This window comes from Sapajus apella, unplaced genomic scaffold (genome assembly GCF_009761245.1).
Source record: "Sapajus apella isolate SASKATOON/1434 unplaced genomic scaffold, GSC_monkey_1.0 scaffold8, whole genome shotgun sequence".
Lineage (NCBI taxonomy): Eukaryota > Metazoa > Chordata > Mammalia > Primates > Cebidae > Sapajus > Sapajus apella.
In genome coordinates, this window is record NW_022436948.1 from 3,601,210 (window position 1) to 3,619,337 (window position 18,128).

Consider the following 18,128-nt stretch of genomic DNA (forward strand, 5'->3'; position numbering starts at 1 on the left):
GCACTGACGTTCCCCTCTGCTCAGAAACACAGGACCCATGCATGTCCTTGCGCTCAGGGCACCGTTCTGACATTTAATGCTGAATTTACAGGGACGTACGCACCATGTCACACTGGTCAATTGCTCTAAGATACACCTGGGAAAAAGCACAGTGTCCTTCGTCTCCACGAGAGAACTTACTGGAAGCAGCCTTCGTACACAACTCTACCAAAGAAGAAGTCCAGTACCCCTTTCCATAGAAGAATATATTATTTAAAAGACAGTTTAAAAATAAAATTCTGTACAGCATCATGAATTCCTTTTTTTTGTATCAGTGAACAAAATGGTTCTTAGAAAACGTGGTTGTGTGGTGCCAGGTGCCCCGGGCAGCTCCTCCCTGTGCAAGGATCCTGCGTGGCTCCGTCAGCGTGTCCAGAACCGTGGCCACGGTTCCCACTTTCCTCAGGTACAGTCTCCTGGAAGAAGGAAAATGGTGACTGATTTAATTTTGTTAGGGTTAGGTTGCAGTGGCTCACGCCTGTAATCCCGGCACTTTGGGAGGCCGAGGTGGGCGGATCACGAGGTCTGGAGTTCAAGACCAGCTTGACTAAAATGGTGACACCTCGTCTCTACTAAAAATACAAAAATTAGCTGGGCGTGGTGGCACGTGGCTGTAATCCCAGCTACTCAGGAGGTCGAGGCAGAAGAATTGCTTGAAGTTGGGAGGCGGAGGTTGCAGAGAGCCGAGATTGCACCACTGTACTCCAGCCTGGTTGACAGAGCGAGACTGCATTTCAAAAGAAAAAACAAAACAACAATAACAAAAAGTGCCAGCAGTCTCACAAACGTCACAGGATCACACACAGACCATTATTATTATTATTATTATTATTATTATTATTATTATTATTTTTGAGACGGAGTTTCACTCATGTTACCCAGGCTGGAGTGCAATGGCGCGATCTCGGCTAACCGCAACCTCCGCCTCCTGGGTTCAGGCAATTCTCCTGCCTCAGCCTCCTGAGTAGCTGGGATTACAGGCACGCATCACCATGCCCAGCTAATTTTTTGTATTTTTAGTAGAGACAGGGTTTCACCATGTTGACTAGGAAGGTCTCGATCTCTTGACCTCGTGATCCACCCGCCTCGGCCTCCCAAAGTGCTGGGATTACAGGCTTGAGCCACCGCGCCCGGCCCCGTTATTATTTTTTTGAGGCGAAGTCTTGCTCTGTTGCCCAGGTTGGAGTGCAGTGGCACAATCTTGGCTCATTGCAATTCCCCTGCCTCTGGCTCCCGAGTAGCTGGGATTACAGGTGCACACCACCACACCTGGGTAATTTTTGTGTTTTTAGTAGTGATGGGGTTTCACCACGTTAGCCAGGCTGGTTTTGAACTCCTGACCTCAAGTGATCTGCCTGCCTCAGCCTCCCAAAGTGCTGGGAGTACAGGCGTGAACCACCGCAGCCGGCCAATACACAGAGCATTGTAAAAGAACGAGGCCATCAGACATACTGCTGAACACATTGAGGTAAAATAAAACAATACTGATCCCTCTTTTAAGCCACTGAAAAATATGAACTGACTTAAAAATTAAATGCCAACATTTGCTGAGCACTTCCCATGACTAGTGCTTTGACCGCTGAATCGCCAGAAAAGCAGTAACAGTGGGAGTACTGCCTCGGGTTAGAGACGGGGGCTCTGGGGTTCAGAGAGGCTGAGACACCTGTGCTCGTCTCTCGGCTTGTCACTGGCAAGCCTGGACTCAAGCCCAGCTGTGCCGGACGCCAAAGCCTGTGGCTGCTCCTCTCATAAGCCATGTCCAGTGTGGCCCGCCCTGAGCCGTGATGCTTGCTGAACTGAGTATCTCTTGAATTATCTGTTAGGCATGCACAGTGTGGCCTTTTTACGAGGTGAGCAGAGGTCTGCTCTGATTCCCTGTCAGCTGAATGACCAGGGTCAACAAGGGCAGAGGAAACTGCTCAAAGCCGTATAAAGCGAATACGCGATTTTTGAAAAGTTTTCAGTACTTCAATCGCACTTTTAAAAAGTGCTTACTCTTATAAGTGATGCATATGCTAATTATTGATGTTTTTCTATTAACTAAAGCATGTTCCCCCTCTTTAAGAGTCTCTCTTTTTTTTCTTTTGAGATGGAGTCTTGCTGCTGCCCAGGCTGGAGTGCAATGGCAGGATCTTGGCTCACTGCAACCTCCCTCCCCCAGGTTCAAGCGATTCTCCTGCCTCAGCCTCCAGAGCTGCCATTACACGTGCACACTACCACACCCAGTTAATTGTATTTTTAGTAGAGACGGGGTTTTACCGTGTTGGCCATGCTGGGTCTTGAACTCCTGACCTCAACTGATCTGCCTACCTTGGCCTCCCAAAGTTCTGGGCTTACAAGGCGTGAACCACCGGCCATCAGAGCCTAATTCTAATGATAGGATGCAAGGAATAAAAGCTCCATTCATTTAAAGATATTCCAAAATTTGGCTTTTCTCCCTCTCCTCTTTCCTTCTGTCCTGCACGGGAAGGATCGTTGACGCTGAGATGCCGCTTCAGCAGGGCGAGCTTACCTTCACTGCTTTTCACATCTCTGCTTCTCTCTCTGGACTTCTCAGTGGCCCCAGACGTCAAGCTGTCAGTCTTCTTCTGTAACTGGAACAGAGTGCAGAAAAGGACAAGTCAGGGGTAGGAGACAGCAGGGGATTGTCTGCCTCTCTTCCAGCAGCTCCTGTTGCCTGGAGATGCTGCTGTGTGAAGGCCTGCGGTCTCCAGCCCGTGTGTCCAGGCACTCCCGACACTGGCTCTTCAGAGGCAGCTCTGTGAGCCCTGTCCCGCTACTTCTGGTGCCTCATCTGGGGCCTGGACGGGGAGCTCACCCGGCTGCAGCCACCAGAGCTGCAGGGACTGGTATCCCCGACTGAGCGTCGGGGCTCAGGACTGGAGACTCAAGGCCTCATGGCTATGGCTTTCGAAGGGCCCACGAGAGAGGCAGGAGCCCCTTCAGCCCTCCTGCGGGAGTCTGGAGTGGGGGACGCCTTCTTGCTACATCTGCCCCTCTGCATAACTGCTCTCAGCTTTCGAGGTTTAGAGACCTTTCTGTGGATTTCCAGTAGGAGACTCTAGCTAGAGAAGTCAGGGCAGCTGGTCTGGGTTTTCCTAAGCAATTGCTGAGCATCTCCCACGTGCCTAGCCTGGCACCCCAGGAGGGGTGGGCATGGGGAGCTCGGGGCCGTCAGTAGAGGGAGAGGAGTCTAGCACAAGGCTAGGCCTGAAATGGCTCAGCGCTCAACAGGGCGTCGTGGGCCACATGGGCTTCAGGAGCACCCAGGCAAAAAAGATGGGGTGGTGGGCACAGGAACTAGGGATCCCTGACTGACAAGCTTGGAGAGTGCTTCAATGGCACAGAGGGCACTGTGGGGAGTGGGGGTGGCGGAGGCAACACTGGCCAACGCCAGGAGGTCAAACCCTGCAGGAGCAGTGACACTGTTCTAGCTGCCTGGGGGCGCTGGAGGGAGGAGGCAGGGGTGGGCGGGGCAGGGGCCACATCATGGGCAGCTGGACAGCAGAAGGCCTGGGGCAATCTGTGGAAAGACTGCATGGGCCCTGAGCCCATGACTTTAACCCCTTCCTCCAAAACAATATCAATCCAACAGCAACCTAAAGCCAGCCCCAGGCTCCCTGGCCCCTGAGAGGTGCTGGTGATGTATGTTCTGGGCCCAGGAGCTGGCAGGTGGTGGTCACTTTGTCCCTGTGCCAGGGCAGGGCCCCTTTCTACCCCATGGCCTCCTCTGAACAAGTCAGCCCTGGGGCCAGGACGGGCCAGGCACTGTGCTCAGAGGGGTCCAAGATGCTCTCACAATGGCCAATACACCCAAGGACACCTGGGTGCCCACAGGGGTGGGTAATGGTGTGATTCTTGTGAAGGGCATGGCCAGTCAACTCCCTGGAGGACACCGAGCCCTGATGCGCCCTCGGTCAATGCAGTTTTGGTTCTCTGATCACATTCCCTAATCTTACTGAGCCAGGCTTTTTCGTGGAAGGGACACGTGCTCCTGCCCATGGGGCCACCTTCAGCAGTGCCCTGCTTGGCACGTCCAAAATTCTGGAGTCAGGAGTGCGGAGGGCAGCGTGCCTGCTTGCCACAGGGAAGGCGCTGCTCGACGTGCGTTTTACCTCTTTCATGGCGTCGTCTATCCGCTTCAGTTCCTCGTAGCGATCTCGGGATTCCCAAAGTGGCTGCAGCATGATTTCCTCAACCATGGGGAAGAGCTGTGGAAGACAAGGGATTCATTCAGAGTCCCTGTTCTTAAGGCCATGGGAACGTCAGAGAAAAACAGGTGTCAGTGCACTGCACGGAAGCCTCTGGGCCAGTCCCAGCTCCTGGAAACCCGCGTGCTGGCTTGGCTGTTCCCGCCGTGCTGTGGCTCTGTCTCTGGCCCTCCTCACCCTCCATGAAGTCCTACAGAAAGTCCCCTTCCTGCCTCTTGTGTCCCCTGCCCCCGTGAGATGAGGGTGGGGGGCACAGGTTGGGAGGTTCTTACAAAGACACACGGCAGGGGAAAGGAGCTGACAGACCTCCTGGCTGGGAGCAGGAAGAGGGTGGGAGCGGGAAGAACTGCCCTGGAGCACACCGGAGCCTGGGAAGGGGAGGGTGGGAGGCTGGGAGCCCAGATCTGGCCACGGCTCAGTAGGGTGAAGCGGGGGAAACAAGATGGACCTGTTTTGCACATGCTGGGGGTGCCTTGGGAGCCCAGATCCGGCCACGGCTCAGTAGGGCGAAGCGGGGGAAACAAGATGGACCTGTTTTGCACATGCTGGGGGTGCCTTGAGGTGGGGCCTTGGCAGGGGCCCCGTGAAGAGCTGGGCAGGAACAAGCTGTGTGCAGCGAGCATGGTCTCGGGGGCTGGGTACGGTGGAGACTGGGACCTGGACAGGGGCTTCACAGTGGTTCCTCCACAGGTGCAGACTAGGCTGAACGGGGGCGCAGAGCAGGGAGCAGGAGAGTCAACAGCCGGTGCTGCCTCAAGGGTCCTAAAGGCCAGCAGTGAAGGACAAGGGCACTGAGGGGCCCCCCACGGCCCAGCGAGGCAAGGCAGGGAGGGCAGCACAGAGTGGGAGATGCCGGGGTCACCGGCCAGGCTGTAGATGGCAGGGAGAGTGGCCACCACGACAGCTGGGGAAGAGGCTGCTCAGGATGTGCAGGTGTGCCTGTGTGCATGTATATGTGCCTATGTGTGCCTGTACCTGTGTGTGTGCATGTGTGTGCCTGTGTGTACCTGTGTGTGTGCATGTGTGTGCCGGTGTGCATGTGCCTGTATGCCTTGTACCTATGTGCCTGTGTGCATGTGTGTGTTCATGTGTGTCTGTGTACACCTGTGTGCATGTGTGTGCGCAAGTGTGTGCCTGTGTGTACCTATGTGTGTTGGTGTATGTGTGCCTGTATGTATTGTACCTGTGTGTGCCTGCGTGTACTTGAGTGTGTGCCTGTGTTTACCTGTATGTGTGCCTGTGTATGTGTGTATACTTGGGTATGTGCATGTGTATACCTGTGTGCATGTGTGTACCTGTGTGTCTATGTACGTGTGTGCCTGTGTGCATGCCTGTGTGCACCTGTGTGCATGTATGTGCACGTGTATACCTGCATGTATGCATGTGTGTGCCTGCATCCCTATGTGCATGTCTGCCTGTGTCCCTGTATGTGCACACCTGTGTGTGCATGTGTGTGTACCTGTGTTCATGTATATGTGTGCCTGTGTGTGTGTGTGCATGCATGTGTGTGCCCACGTATCTGAGTGCATGCATATGTGGCATGTGGTGACAGTCGCTCACCTTGGTCACTGTTTCAAACATTGGGATCAGGACGAACTTGATGAACCCAATCTGGGCTGTAGCCTTGGTCACTTTGTCTCGGTCCATGAACGGGGCGACGGGGAGGCCTTCTGACTTCTCGCGGTCGCTCTGCAGGGAATGCAGTAGACAGCGACATTAAAGACAGACACGCCCGGAACTGGATCACTGTTCTTAGAGAAAGACAAGATGCGCCACTTAACCAGCGACCAACGCAGCTGCACACAAATGTGTGTCAGTAAGAGCACGCAGAAGGCGGCAGCATCTCCAGCGCTAAACAGAGCTGGGCGGACAGGTCTGGTGGGAAGACCGAGCTTAGGGACAGGCAGAGGCGAGCTGGGTGTATCCCAGGACTGCAGAAGCGTCTGCGGAAACCCTCCCGAGGTCTCCCGGGGTTGATCAAGCTGTGGTATTAATATGTGGCGGTTGTTTTCGGCTGGCCTGGTTTCTCTGTCCCTGACTTTCCCATGGCCATCTGTGTAAGCTGACCTGCTGGTCTGCCCTCCCGGGGCTCTCTCCTGCCTCTGTAGTTCTTGTTTCTTGACTTTCAGGCGATTTGCTCAACAAGCCTGCCTCTAAGAGTGGCTCAATGAGCAGTGACAGGTGGCAGTTTCACATTAGCTTTTCTGGGTTGTCACCATCTTTCAGGTCTCAAATTATAACCGATTTCATTTCTGATGTATGCGTGCCGTGAAGGCTTTCTGGAGGCTGACCTGTGGATGGTCCACCCTGGCGTACTCTGCTGAACGTGAACCCTTGCTACGTGGGCTGGTAAGAGTGGCTGGAGGCTTGACTGCTCTGCAAGACTCTTACCTGCATAAAATATTCCTCTAATAAGCAGTCCACCCAAGGCTCTGCAACTTCCATTGGCCGGACCTCATTAGAGATATCACAGCATTTTATCAAAATCATCTTCAGCTGAAAGAAGAGGTTCTGGAATTTAGGTAACAGAAGGTAGCATACGGCCTGCTGCTGCTGCTTAGCTCTGGACTTGCCATTACCGCAGGAAGAGACTGAGGACCATGAAGCTGGACCAGGCGACTGAGCTTGGCTGACTTCAGGAGGACAGGCTCCCTCCTCCAATGGAGAACGAACCTTCAAGGTCCTGTGTGAGTCCCCTCCTTCCAGCCTTTCTGAACACCCCAGCCCAGGTGATGCCCCCCGAAGCACTTCCCCATGCCTGGTCACCCCCTGTTTTCTGCTGGTCCCCAGGTGGGTGCATTGCTCATCTTCCCAGGGGACGGGAGCTCCCTCCAAGCTTGGCCAGGGTTCGGCACACCATGGGTTCTTCAGGAGGAGACAGGGCAGGCCCTGGGGTGCAGCAATTTCCACGTGAACTAGGCCAACGGTCGCTATATGACAGGCTGCGGAGGGCTGGCATCCCTCAGTCCCACCTGCACCAGGCACAAATGACTGGGGCCTGCCCTTTCTAAAAGGCAGACACTGGGCAGCCTAGGTGCACCTTCTCATGGGTGAGGCCCCCTGCCCCTTCTCTGGCCACCTTTTCCTGGTTTTAGAGGGGTGCTGGGCTATGGTGTGGGATGGATGGGTGATGCTTGGTGGGGATGCTGGCTTGGGGAGCAGGAGCTGGGTCGGAATTGCCCTCACAGAAGTGGGCTTTCGGGGTAGCATGCTGGGGCTGTGTCTTCATGGGAGAGCTGGTTTTATTCTCTGGAAAACAGAGAAAGATGCGTGGCCTTCACCCATGCATCTTCCTCCAAATCCAAAAGAGATGGAGGAATGGAAGAGTGCCCCTCTGACCATGAAGGAGGCTCTGTCAGGAGGGAGGCCCTGCCCTGGGCTTTCCTGGTAAGAGCCACGACCTCAAAAACCAGATATATAGACACCTTGTTCCAAGGCAAGATTAAGAATTTCGGCTTCTTGGCTTCCAGTATGAGCTGGATGGATGACCCACTCAACCAGCCCACTGCTTGGCTGCCCACCCAGGCAGAACAAGCCCACTCACCAGGGTCATGTGCTCCTCATTGCTGTAGTCAAAATTCTCCATTTTCTCTTTGAAAGAATCCATAATTTCTGCGTGCCTTGCCATGTCAGTGGCCAAGATTAACGTGATCATTCCCTGAATAGCGAGAGAGCACAGTGTTAACACAGGGCACATCCCAACAGCTGTTCAACAGGTGCCTCCTGTGTACATATTATTTCATATATCCCTCATTCTGGTGCATATGTGCATCCGTCACCCCTCTATTCATTTGTCCACACATCCATCCACCCACGCAAAACCCATCCATCCATCTATCCATCCATCCACCCACTCACCCATTCATCCTCCATCCATCCATCTACCCATCCATCCATCCATACTTCCTTCTATCCATTTATCCATCCATCCATCCATTCATCCACCCATCCATTCATCTACCCATCCATTCATCCACCCATCCATTCATCTACCCATCCATCCTTCCATCCATCAATCCATCTATCCATGCATCAATCCATCCCTCCTTCCATCCATCCATTCATTTATCCATCCATCCATCTATCCACCCATCTGTCCTTCCATTCATCCACCCATCCATCCTGCCATCTTTGTCCATCCATTTGTCCATCCTTCCTTTCTTCCATTTATCCATCCATTCATTTCTCCACCCATCAATCCACCTATCCATTCACCCATGTATCTATCCATCATCCATCCATGCGCCCACTTATCCATCCATGTGCCCACTCATCCATCCATGCACCCACTCATCCATCACACAGGCATTACAGAACCCATCTCTGTGCCAGGTATATTTTCTTCTTTCAAGAAAATAAAACCATAAGCATCAGATACAAAACCCAAACCCATCAAACTAGGTCCTTTCAAATGTATATTTAGGGGGGCATCACATGTATCTTGAATTATTCAATTTTCCTGTAAACATTTAATTGTGTTATTAGTGAAGCATTTATTCCTGAAATCTTCCATGACAAAATATATTTTTAAAAAATTGGTAAAACTAATTTTATCCCTAGAGGATAGTCATATTTTGAAGTCAGTGAAGCATGTGAAGCAGGACAATGCTGGTGTGTCCCCATGGTGGCTGGGTATGAGGACGATCCCACGTGCAGAGTGGCTGCTCCTCTAGTCAGGTGCCACCTCCTTCTCTCGTGGGATGCTCTCCGACATGGCGCGGTGGGACAAGGCCTACACTAAGGGGTGCTCACTTGCTTTGATTCCCCAGGTTCTGTCCCTGTAGGAGCTCCCCACTGGGGTAGCAGAGGCAGACACAGTGTTCTCTCTTCCCAGCTGCCCCTTTACCTACTGCAGACGAAGATTTACCATGCCTTATCGTAGCCACACAGGGCACCTGCTTGCAGGGTGTGGAAGGGGGAGCATGGATGAGAGGCCAGAGAGCCTGTAGATAAGGAGGAGATAACTGTACTGGAACCGGTGATTCAGTAATGAACTGCAAATTGTCTCTGTTGAATTGTGTGTGTTTGTGCGATGATGTCATCACAGGCCCATGAGCCCAGCGGCTGTGCGTCGGCACCTAGTGGGTTCTGAGGTGCAGCTGTAGTGCTCCTCCCAGGCCGTCACCGTGCACACTGTGCACGTGGATGGATGGATGGGTAGATGGAAATGTTCCCTTCTCTCCTTTCACGCTCACAGCGGCCGGCACAGCACAGGCCAGCAGAGGCCTGGACCTCAGCATCCCAGGGACCTTTGGCCTGGTTCTGCCAGCTCTGCCTTTGGGACATGGCGACATTTAACAATTTCACAGGAGGCCATGATGCCTCGGGCCTGTCCCAGGGGGCATGCTGCTTCCTCGGAGCTTCCTCAAATGTTTCACTGACTTCAGTTTTTTACATTGAGCTTTGAACTTCCTGGAGGCGTAGACAAATTAGAGAGCCGTGGTCGAGGAGGCTGCTGCTGTCTGATAAAGGGAGGCTCAGCAGCTCTCGGGAGCGCTGGAGTCCAGACAGCCTTTGTCAGCTGCCTCTGGAAGGAGGCCATTTAGACTTCCAATGGCTGAGGTCTGCCTGGTGGAACGGCAGAAGACGGCACACTGGGCGAGTGTCCTGGGGCCGCCACACCAAGGGCCACAAACCAGGCAGCTTATAACAACAAACTCATTCTCTCACGGTGCTGGAGGCCAGAACTAAGATCCAGGTGCGGGCAGGGCCTGCTCTCTCCAAAGGCTCCGGGGGGGGGGGGGGTCCTTCCTTGTCTCCTCCTGCTCCTAGGGGCCCCAGGAGTCCCTTGCTTTGGGGCTGCGTCACTCCAGCCGCCACTCACTGCCTCTTCACATGGCCTTCTCCCTGTGTCTGGGCCATTTTTTCTTCTGTCTCTTCCAAGGACACTCGTCTTTGGATTTGAGGCCCCCTTGGGCAAGCCACAGCCGTCTTATCTGGGGATCTTAACAAGCACAAATGCACAGACGCTTTTTCCAAATAAGGTCATGTTCACCGGAGGGGGACCTTGTTTGAAGGACACTGCTATTCAAAGCACTGCATTTCTCCCAGAGGTCACTCCGAGAGATTATTCCCTCCCCTGCAGATGTCAGGGAGTGAGGGTTTGATGAGGATTCCCTGTGGAAAGGGGCGTGATTCCGGTGAGCCGGAAGTGTTTGTCTGGGGCAGGTGGACCGGATCACCTTCCTCTCCTACAGATGTCCTCATTCTCCCTGCACCATCCCCTCCAGAGGCAGAAAGCCCTCTTATCTAAAATGGAAGAGGTGGCCAGGTGCAGTGGCTCACGCCTGTAATCCCAGCACATTGGGAGGCCGAGGCAGGTGGATCACCTGAGGTCAGGAGTTTGAGATCAGCCTGGCCAAGATGGGGAAACCCCATTGCCACTAAACATACGGAAAATCTGCTAGGTGCAGTGGCTCACACTTGCAATCCCAGCGCTTTGGGAGGCCAAGGCAGGCAGATCTTGAGGCCAGGAGTTTGAGACCATCCTGGCCAACATGGTGAAACCCTGTCTCTACTAAAAATACAAAAATTAGCTGGGTGTGATGGCATGTGCCTGTAATCCCAGGAGGCTGAGGCAGGAGAACTGCTTGAACCCGGGAGGCGGAGGTTGCAGCGAACCAAGATGAGATTGTGCCACTGTACTCCAGCCTGGGTGACAGAGCAAGACTGTCTCAAAAAAACAAAACTAAACCACAACAACAAAATACTGAAAATTAGCCAGGTGTGGTGGTGCACACCTGTAATCCCAGCTACTCAGGAGGCTGAGGCAGGAGAACTGCTTGAACCTGGGAGACGGAGGTTGCAGTGGGCCGAGATTGCACCACTGCACTCCAGCCTGGGCAATAGAGACTCTGTCTCCTGCCTAAGCCTCAAAAAAAAATAAAAAAATGGGAGGGGGCTGACCGGGCCGTGGGTGGCAGGTGACAGCACCTGGGGTTATGGGGCAGTGGGCAGCTTTCCTACGTTGGATGCAGTAGACGTGTCTGTCTGGGGCCTGGCCCCTCCTTGGTCAGCTACGTACCTTCGCTGTCTGTTTCCTGGTCTGGAAGATGGACAAAGGGTTTATCTCAAAGGGGCCAGTGGAGGCTGAATTAAATAGAAGCTGGGAAGTGTGGGTCAGTGGCATACGTGTGCGCATGGCGAGGGTACCCTCTTTTTTTGGGCACCACTCTGGGGCCTGGAGGTGAGGAAGGAGAGAGGGGTTCCCCTGGGTCCCCAGGGCACTGCTGTGGCCAGGAGCTTCTGGGAGCCTCTATTCACTGGAGAGTGGGGCTGCTCTGCCCCCACCACGAATGTGCCCCTCTCCGGTCGGAGGCCCTCGCCCAACACACCTGTCGGATCTGCTTGAAGCCATCAGGGGGGATGCTGGAGAAGATGTTGCACTCGGGCTGGGCGAGGATCTGGAAGGCCACGGCGCAGTGGTGGTTCTCCAGTGGCGAGATGTCATTGTAGCGGACTGCCAGCTCTGTGCGGGCGTTGATCTGGTACCTGGGAGGCGAGGGGAGCGTGAGGGGAGGCTCAGGTACCCTCGCCCCATGAGGGACACCTCACTCCCACCTCCTGTCCCTCTGCAGTCTCTTTTCTCACTCTCTTCTGGCCCCTGCTCTCTGCCTTCCCTGCAGACGCCAGCTGGGAGTCTGTCCAGGGAGGGGCGAGTTCCTGAGAGGGGCGTGCGGAGCCCCCATCCCTGCATACACAGCAGTGTTGCTTTCTGCCTGGGGTGGAGAAGGCGCTGGTGCAGTCAGAGCTCTGCCGTGCACCTGAGCCTGGAGCCAGGCACGCACAGAGCTGGGAAAGGCCGGGGTCTGATAATCCTGACGGTTCCCGCTCCGGGGAGACCCAAGGCCCTGGGCAAAGTCCAGAAGCTGGAGCTGTGTCGGTGGAGGCAGAGCTGGGGCTGGGAGGCTGCCATTGACAGCTCCATCTGGGAACTGCTCTGAGGGTTGGGCTGATAGGTTCCCTCTGGTAGCCAGGTGCCTTTTACAAGGAAAAAAAGAGAAAACCCTGTACATACGTGTTGTTGTAGCCGGGATGGTCCAGATCGTGGCAGATGGCTGCTGTCATTAGGATCAGGATATCCGTTTGGGAAAACTTCTCCTGGATTGGAAAGCAGGGCATAGGTGTTTGCTCTCTTCACTTGGAGGGTGGGATGGGTGAGGGGGGTGGAACTGGGTGAGTGGTGGTGGTGGGAGAGGGGACAAAGCCCCTGCAGCCACGTGGAGTCTCCCGGCATGGTAGGAGAGGACTGGCCTGCCTACGGTGTGGAGGGGTGACCAGGTTGGGGCACACTTGCTCATGTAATCCTAGCAGCGGCCTCTCCCATGGGGAGACTGACGGGTAGGGGTGCTTTCCTAGGAGGGGCGGAGCAGCTGAGGACCCCATGCCTGTGGCATTCTCGATGGGAGGGGGCTGCCGCTCCCCAGAAGGAGCCTCCACCTGACCCAGAGAGTGGAGGTCTGGGTGTGCGGCGGGCAGGACCCACCTGGAGACCGCAGAGCCAGACCATGCTGTACATCATCTGGGCCACGCAGAAGCAGTGCCGGAAGTTGTGGAAGGGGTTGTTTCTGTAGTTGTCGTGCACACAGAGCTGCGGGAGGCAGGGGGTTGGGGTCACCCTGTGCCTGGGCCCACCCACTTCTCCTCCCAAGCCACCCAGAAGGCTGTGCGCGGGCTTGAACGTTCTCTGCCAAACCTCATCCCAAGCAGAGGTCAACAGCGTTCCCATGTTTACCACAGATACCAATGAGGCGATGCAGAGACCCTGAGAACGTCAAATGGGCCACACCATGGCGCCCAGGGCAGGTGTGGGGTCATAGCTCCCACCAGGGGCTCTCACCTTGCAGTCAAGGACATTGGGGCACAAAGTTAGGGGGTGGGGGAGGGGAGACTCCAAGAGGGGGCTCTGGTCCTCAATTCCATGAAATCTTTAATAGGTTTTTAATATTTGTTCTGAACAATATTTCATTAAAAATACCTGCTGCTAAACATACACATACAGACATCACATGCACACACCCACACTCATTCCTACACACTCACATTCACACTCCCCATATCCACAGATACACATGCACACACACACAGACACATCCCACATCCACACATACAGACACACAGGCACACACACCCCACACCCACACCCAGACACATGCACACACCCATCCTCACACATGCACCCCCACACACCCCACATCCACACACATGTGCACCCCCACACACCCCACATCCACAGACACACATGTGCACACTCACACACCCCACAGCCACACACAGACACATGCACACACCCATCCTCACATGCATCCCCATACATCCCACAGCCACACACGTACACACTCACACACCCCACATCCACACACACATACCCCACATCCACACACAGATACACACATGCACACCCATTCTCACACACGTGTCCCCACACACCCACACTCATTCCTACACACCCACATACACTCACTCCCCACATCCACACAGATACACATGCACACACACACAGACACACCCCACATCCACACATACAGACACACAGGCACACACACCCCACACCCACACACAGACACATGCACACACCCATCCTCACACATGCACCCCCACACACACCCCACATCCACAGACACACATGTACACTCACACACTCCACATCCACACACCCAGAGACACATCCCACATCCCCGCACACAGACACACCTCACATCCACACATACAGATACACATGCACACAGACACACCCCATATCCACACACAGATACACACATGCACACCCATTCTCACACACGTGTCCCCACACCCCACATCCACACAGATACACACATGCACACCCATTCTCACACATCATGTGCCCCCATAAACCCCACATCCACACAGATACACACATGCACACCCATTCTCACACACATGTGCCCCCATAAACCCCACATCCACAGATACACACATGCACACCCATTCTCACACACATGTGCCGTCATAAATCCCACATCCACACAGATACACACATGCACACCCATTCTCACACACATGTGCCCCCATAAACCCCACATCCACACAGATACACACATGCACACTCATTCTCACACACATGTGCCCCCATAAATCCCACATCCACACACAGATACACACATGCACACCCATTCTCACACACATGTGCCCTCAAACCCCACATCCACACACAGATACACACATGCAGACACATCCCACATCCACAGATACCACATGCACACACCCATACTAACACACAGACACACTCCCACCCCACATTCACACATACCCACCCCTAAACACACACACAGACACTCCCCACATGCTCACATCCACACCCCTACACTCACACATATGAATACACTCTAACTCACCCACACTCACACAGACACACACACAACACTCCCACCCACACACCCACACTCCCACACGCTGCTGCTTTAGGACACGCTGCTTCGCTTGATGATGGCAGAGTCTCACTATTTTCCTGCTCATCAGAGCAGGAGCTTGGGCGTAAAGAATGTTTTTTGGTGGAAGGACGAACACAGACAGGCCGAGTGTCCTCACAAAACTCCCTGGGGAACGTCGCCCCTGCTCTCAGGGAGCGCAATGCCATCAGGAAGGTGCGCAGGTGATGCATTCCCTCCGTGCCTGTGGAACTGGATGAAACCAGCTGCCTGGGAGGAACCAAAGGCGGGTCTGGCACTCACCAGCCACCTCCTGAGGGTGACGGGGTTGATGCTGAAGTCCCTGACCAGCCCGAGGTCGTGGTACATGTGCTCCAGGCAGCTCAGCATCTGTGGGCACAGGAGAAGGGTGGGCCTCAGGCAGCCGTGTAGCTGGCTCCCCAGCCCCTGGCTTCCTTCTGTCATCCTCGGAGTGCCAGCAGGGCGGTCGGCAGGAGGGTGGGCTCTCCCCCTCCCAGAAAGTCTGCTGAGAGCGAAGCCTGGTCGGCGAGATGCAGGAGGAGCGGTCTTTGGACTGGCCTTTCCACGCCACCCAGATGGGTGGGGCTTTGAGAGCGCACTGGGGGTCTCCTGGGGGTGGAGGGCTGGTTCCGAAGTCAAGGAGAATTCTAAGATAGCAAGGATGGCGACTAGGCGAGAGAGCACACCCCACTCCCAAATCACCACACCAAAAGGTTTTATTGATTTCTACACATGAAAAACAATCTCAGTGGAGCAGGATCACAGCTGAGGTTTCCAGGACACGGTTCTATCCGGCACACACCTGAGCACGGTGGTGTCACAGAGAGAAAGGCCCTTTCCTTGCCTGAGGCTGGAGATCAAAGGCGCTTTGACGATCTACATCCAGAAACGCCGAACTGCGCTCCTCTGGGGCCCCGCTGGGACCCGAGACACTTTTACGTCTTAACTTGCAGTGTGCAGAGGGAGCCCGCCCTGCGAGAGCCGCTCCTCCTAACCCTTTTTCATGGAGCTCTGGCTTCTCTTGAGATCCCTGTTCAAGCTGAAACAGATTTTGTTTTCAGTCCCAAAGAGGATTTATTGTCATGGTGGACATCTATTTCAATGCAGCTCAGTCAGTGCCTTGGAGCTAATTAAGTCAGGGAGGAAAAGATGAAGTGAGTTTTAAAAATGAGAGTTTGACCAAAGTGGGCATTGCTTTCTGGAAAAACCAGATCTTGGGTGGGGAGCCCAGCAGGAGGGGGGACGTGCAGAAAAGGGGCAGTTTAGACATTCCTGGCAGGTGTCCCCCACCCAAGACCCCCCACCTGTGCCCCCCTCCAGCCCAGCCGCCCGCTGCCTGCTGTCTGTGCAGGGCACGGGGCCATCCCTGCCGGAGCCCAGCATGGCTTCCTGCCTGTCTCTGCTCATTGCACAACCTTCTCTTCCCAAAAGGGCATGTTATAAACCAAACCGCACCTTCCCCTAAGTCAATGTGTTAAAGCCCTGACCCCAATGGGCTATTTGGAGACAAGGACTTCACGGAGGTCAGGAAGGTTCCATACAGTCAGGGTGAGGCCTTGGTCCAATGGGGCTGTTGTCTTTTTTTTGAAATGAAGTCTCACTCTGTCACCTAGGCTGGAGTGCAATGGCACGATCTCAGCTCAATGCAACCTCTGCCTCTCAGGTTCAAGCAATTCTCCTGCCTCAGCTTCCTGAATAGCTGGGACTACAGGTGTGCGCCACCATACCCGGCTAATATTTGTATTTTTAGTGGAGACGGGTTTCACCATATTGGCCAGGCTGGTCTTGAACTCCTGACCTCGTGATCCGCCCGCCTCGGCCTCCCTAAGTGCTGGGATTATAGGCGTGAGCCACCGCGCCCGGCTGGGATTGGTGTCTTTATAAGAAGAGGAAGAGCACCGGGGGTCGTTGTGCAGAGAGAACAGGCCACAGGAGGACACAGCAAGATGGTGGCCGTGTGCAAGCCACGGACAGAGGCCCCTGGAGAAGCCAAACCTGGCAGCCACCTTGATCCCGGACTTTCAGCTCCAGAACTGTGGAAGCAACTTCTATGGCTGAAGCCACCCCAGTCTCTGCATTTTCTTATGGCAGCCTCAGCAAATGAGGACAGGGTGTGCCGCCAAAAAATCCATTTGTACTTGCTACGCTGTGTATGAGACCTGGAAATGCTGCCAGGGAGGTGCGTCTTTGTAGACTGAAGCTTGCAATCATGGCATTGATGAGACGGCTCTACAGGAGGCAGAGGGTTCTCTGGCATTGCATAGAATCCATCTGGAAAACTGGAAACTCCTCCACATGCGGCCACAGATGGGAGCTTGAAATGTCACCTGGGAAACATCCTTAAAGCACGTGAACCACATACTCATTTTCCTTGGGGGGACAGTGCAGCTGTAGCTTAGATAATGTGCAGGGCATCGGTCTGGCTTTTGGATATGGGGCCCCACGTGAGGACAGGAGGGCTGGCTCCCAGGCCGCTGTCAGCTGCTGCCTGGATCACCCAGCCAGGGGCCTCGCTGCCCAGAGCTGCTGGCCCCTCACCGTCCTGAACGCTGGCGCTTAGGACTCTAGAGGCTGCAGCCTAGAAAATCCTTGCTCTCCACCTGAACAGCCCAGATGCTGCTCAAGGCAGCCCTGAAGGGCAGATGTGTCTGCTGTTGAATCAGAGCCAAGAGGAGATGCTAACTGGCAGACAGAGCTACCTGGTGCCACTTACGTGGCCTATGTGGACGCTGTGGGGCAGGAGGGCCGTATGCATCTGTGGCTGCACGTGCAGTCTTGAGCTCCGGGCGGGCAAGAGGGAGTGGGCAGCTCCCGCATGCGGCGGTGGGTCCTGGTCTGAGTGGGCTGCATGGTCCACTCGTGGGGGGCTCATGAGATGATCGGGGAGGCTCCTGAAGCCTCCCAGCTCTGTACTCGATAGAGGCAGGCCACAGCCCTGGGCGGAGGCCCTAACAGATGGGAGGGCACGGCAGCCTGAAGTCATGTCCCCCGTCTGGTTTGTGAAGGGCAGGACACTGGTTCGAGCCACTGGGAGAAAGACAGGGTCGCCCCTGCTGGAAGGGAGAGAGGTGATCAGCTGTGGGGCACTGGCGTTCTCTGAGTGCCTGCTGCCTCATGGGCAGCCAGATGTAGCTTTGTGGGGCCGATGGGGCTGTTTTCCTGTGTGTCCCTTTAGTTGTCCCTCTTTGCCACTCACATTCCAAAATTCTTGGCATTGCCAGATCTGCCAGAGGCCAAGGCTCCTGTCTTGGACATCTCTGTGTTCTCACATGCAGGCAGCTAGATGTTTCTTGGAAGCACTGGAACCCTCATTGGTCTCCTGGGGTGCCCTTGGGATCTGCTGGGCAGAAACCATGGGCCGTGGGATACACCACCCAGAAGCTGAGCCCAGCCGCCGGGAGCCGTTTGCCTTGCCTGCCTGCCAGCCCTGAAAGCAGGTGTGAATCCACTCTGCGATCACAGGACAGAG

The 18,128-nt window shown here is 54.7% G+C and overlaps 1 protein-coding gene across 2 annotated transcripts in view; it reads right to left on the minus strand.

The window, feature by feature from the left end:
* Window positions 1–230: 230 nt before the first annotated feature.
* PDE9A (phosphodiesterase 9A) overlaps window positions 231–18,128 on the minus strand; it is a 108,547-nt gene continuing 90,649 nt past the window's right edge. For both annotated transcript variants that reach the window (XM_032276779.1, XM_032276780.1), the window contains 10 exons: window positions 14,942–15,028; window positions 12,736–12,840; window positions 12,268–12,350; window positions 11,585–11,741; window positions 7,795–7,908; window positions 6,642–6,746; window positions 5,811–5,939; window positions 4,155–4,250; window positions 2,552–2,633; window positions 231–455 (listed from right to left, as the gene is read on the minus strand). In XM_032276779.1, coding sequence (XP_032132670.1) covers window positions 442–455; window positions 2,552–2,633; window positions 4,155–4,250; window positions 5,811–5,939; window positions 6,642–6,746; window positions 7,795–7,908; window positions 11,585–11,741; window positions 12,268–12,350; window positions 12,736–12,840; window positions 14,942–15,028 — 972 coding nt within the window. In that variant the 3' untranslated portion in view covers window positions 231–441. The remainder of the gene's footprint in view (window positions 456–2,551; window positions 2,634–4,154; window positions 4,251–5,810; window positions 5,940–6,641; window positions 6,747–7,794; window positions 7,909–11,584; window positions 11,742–12,267; window positions 12,351–12,735; window positions 12,841–14,941; window positions 15,029–18,128) is intronic.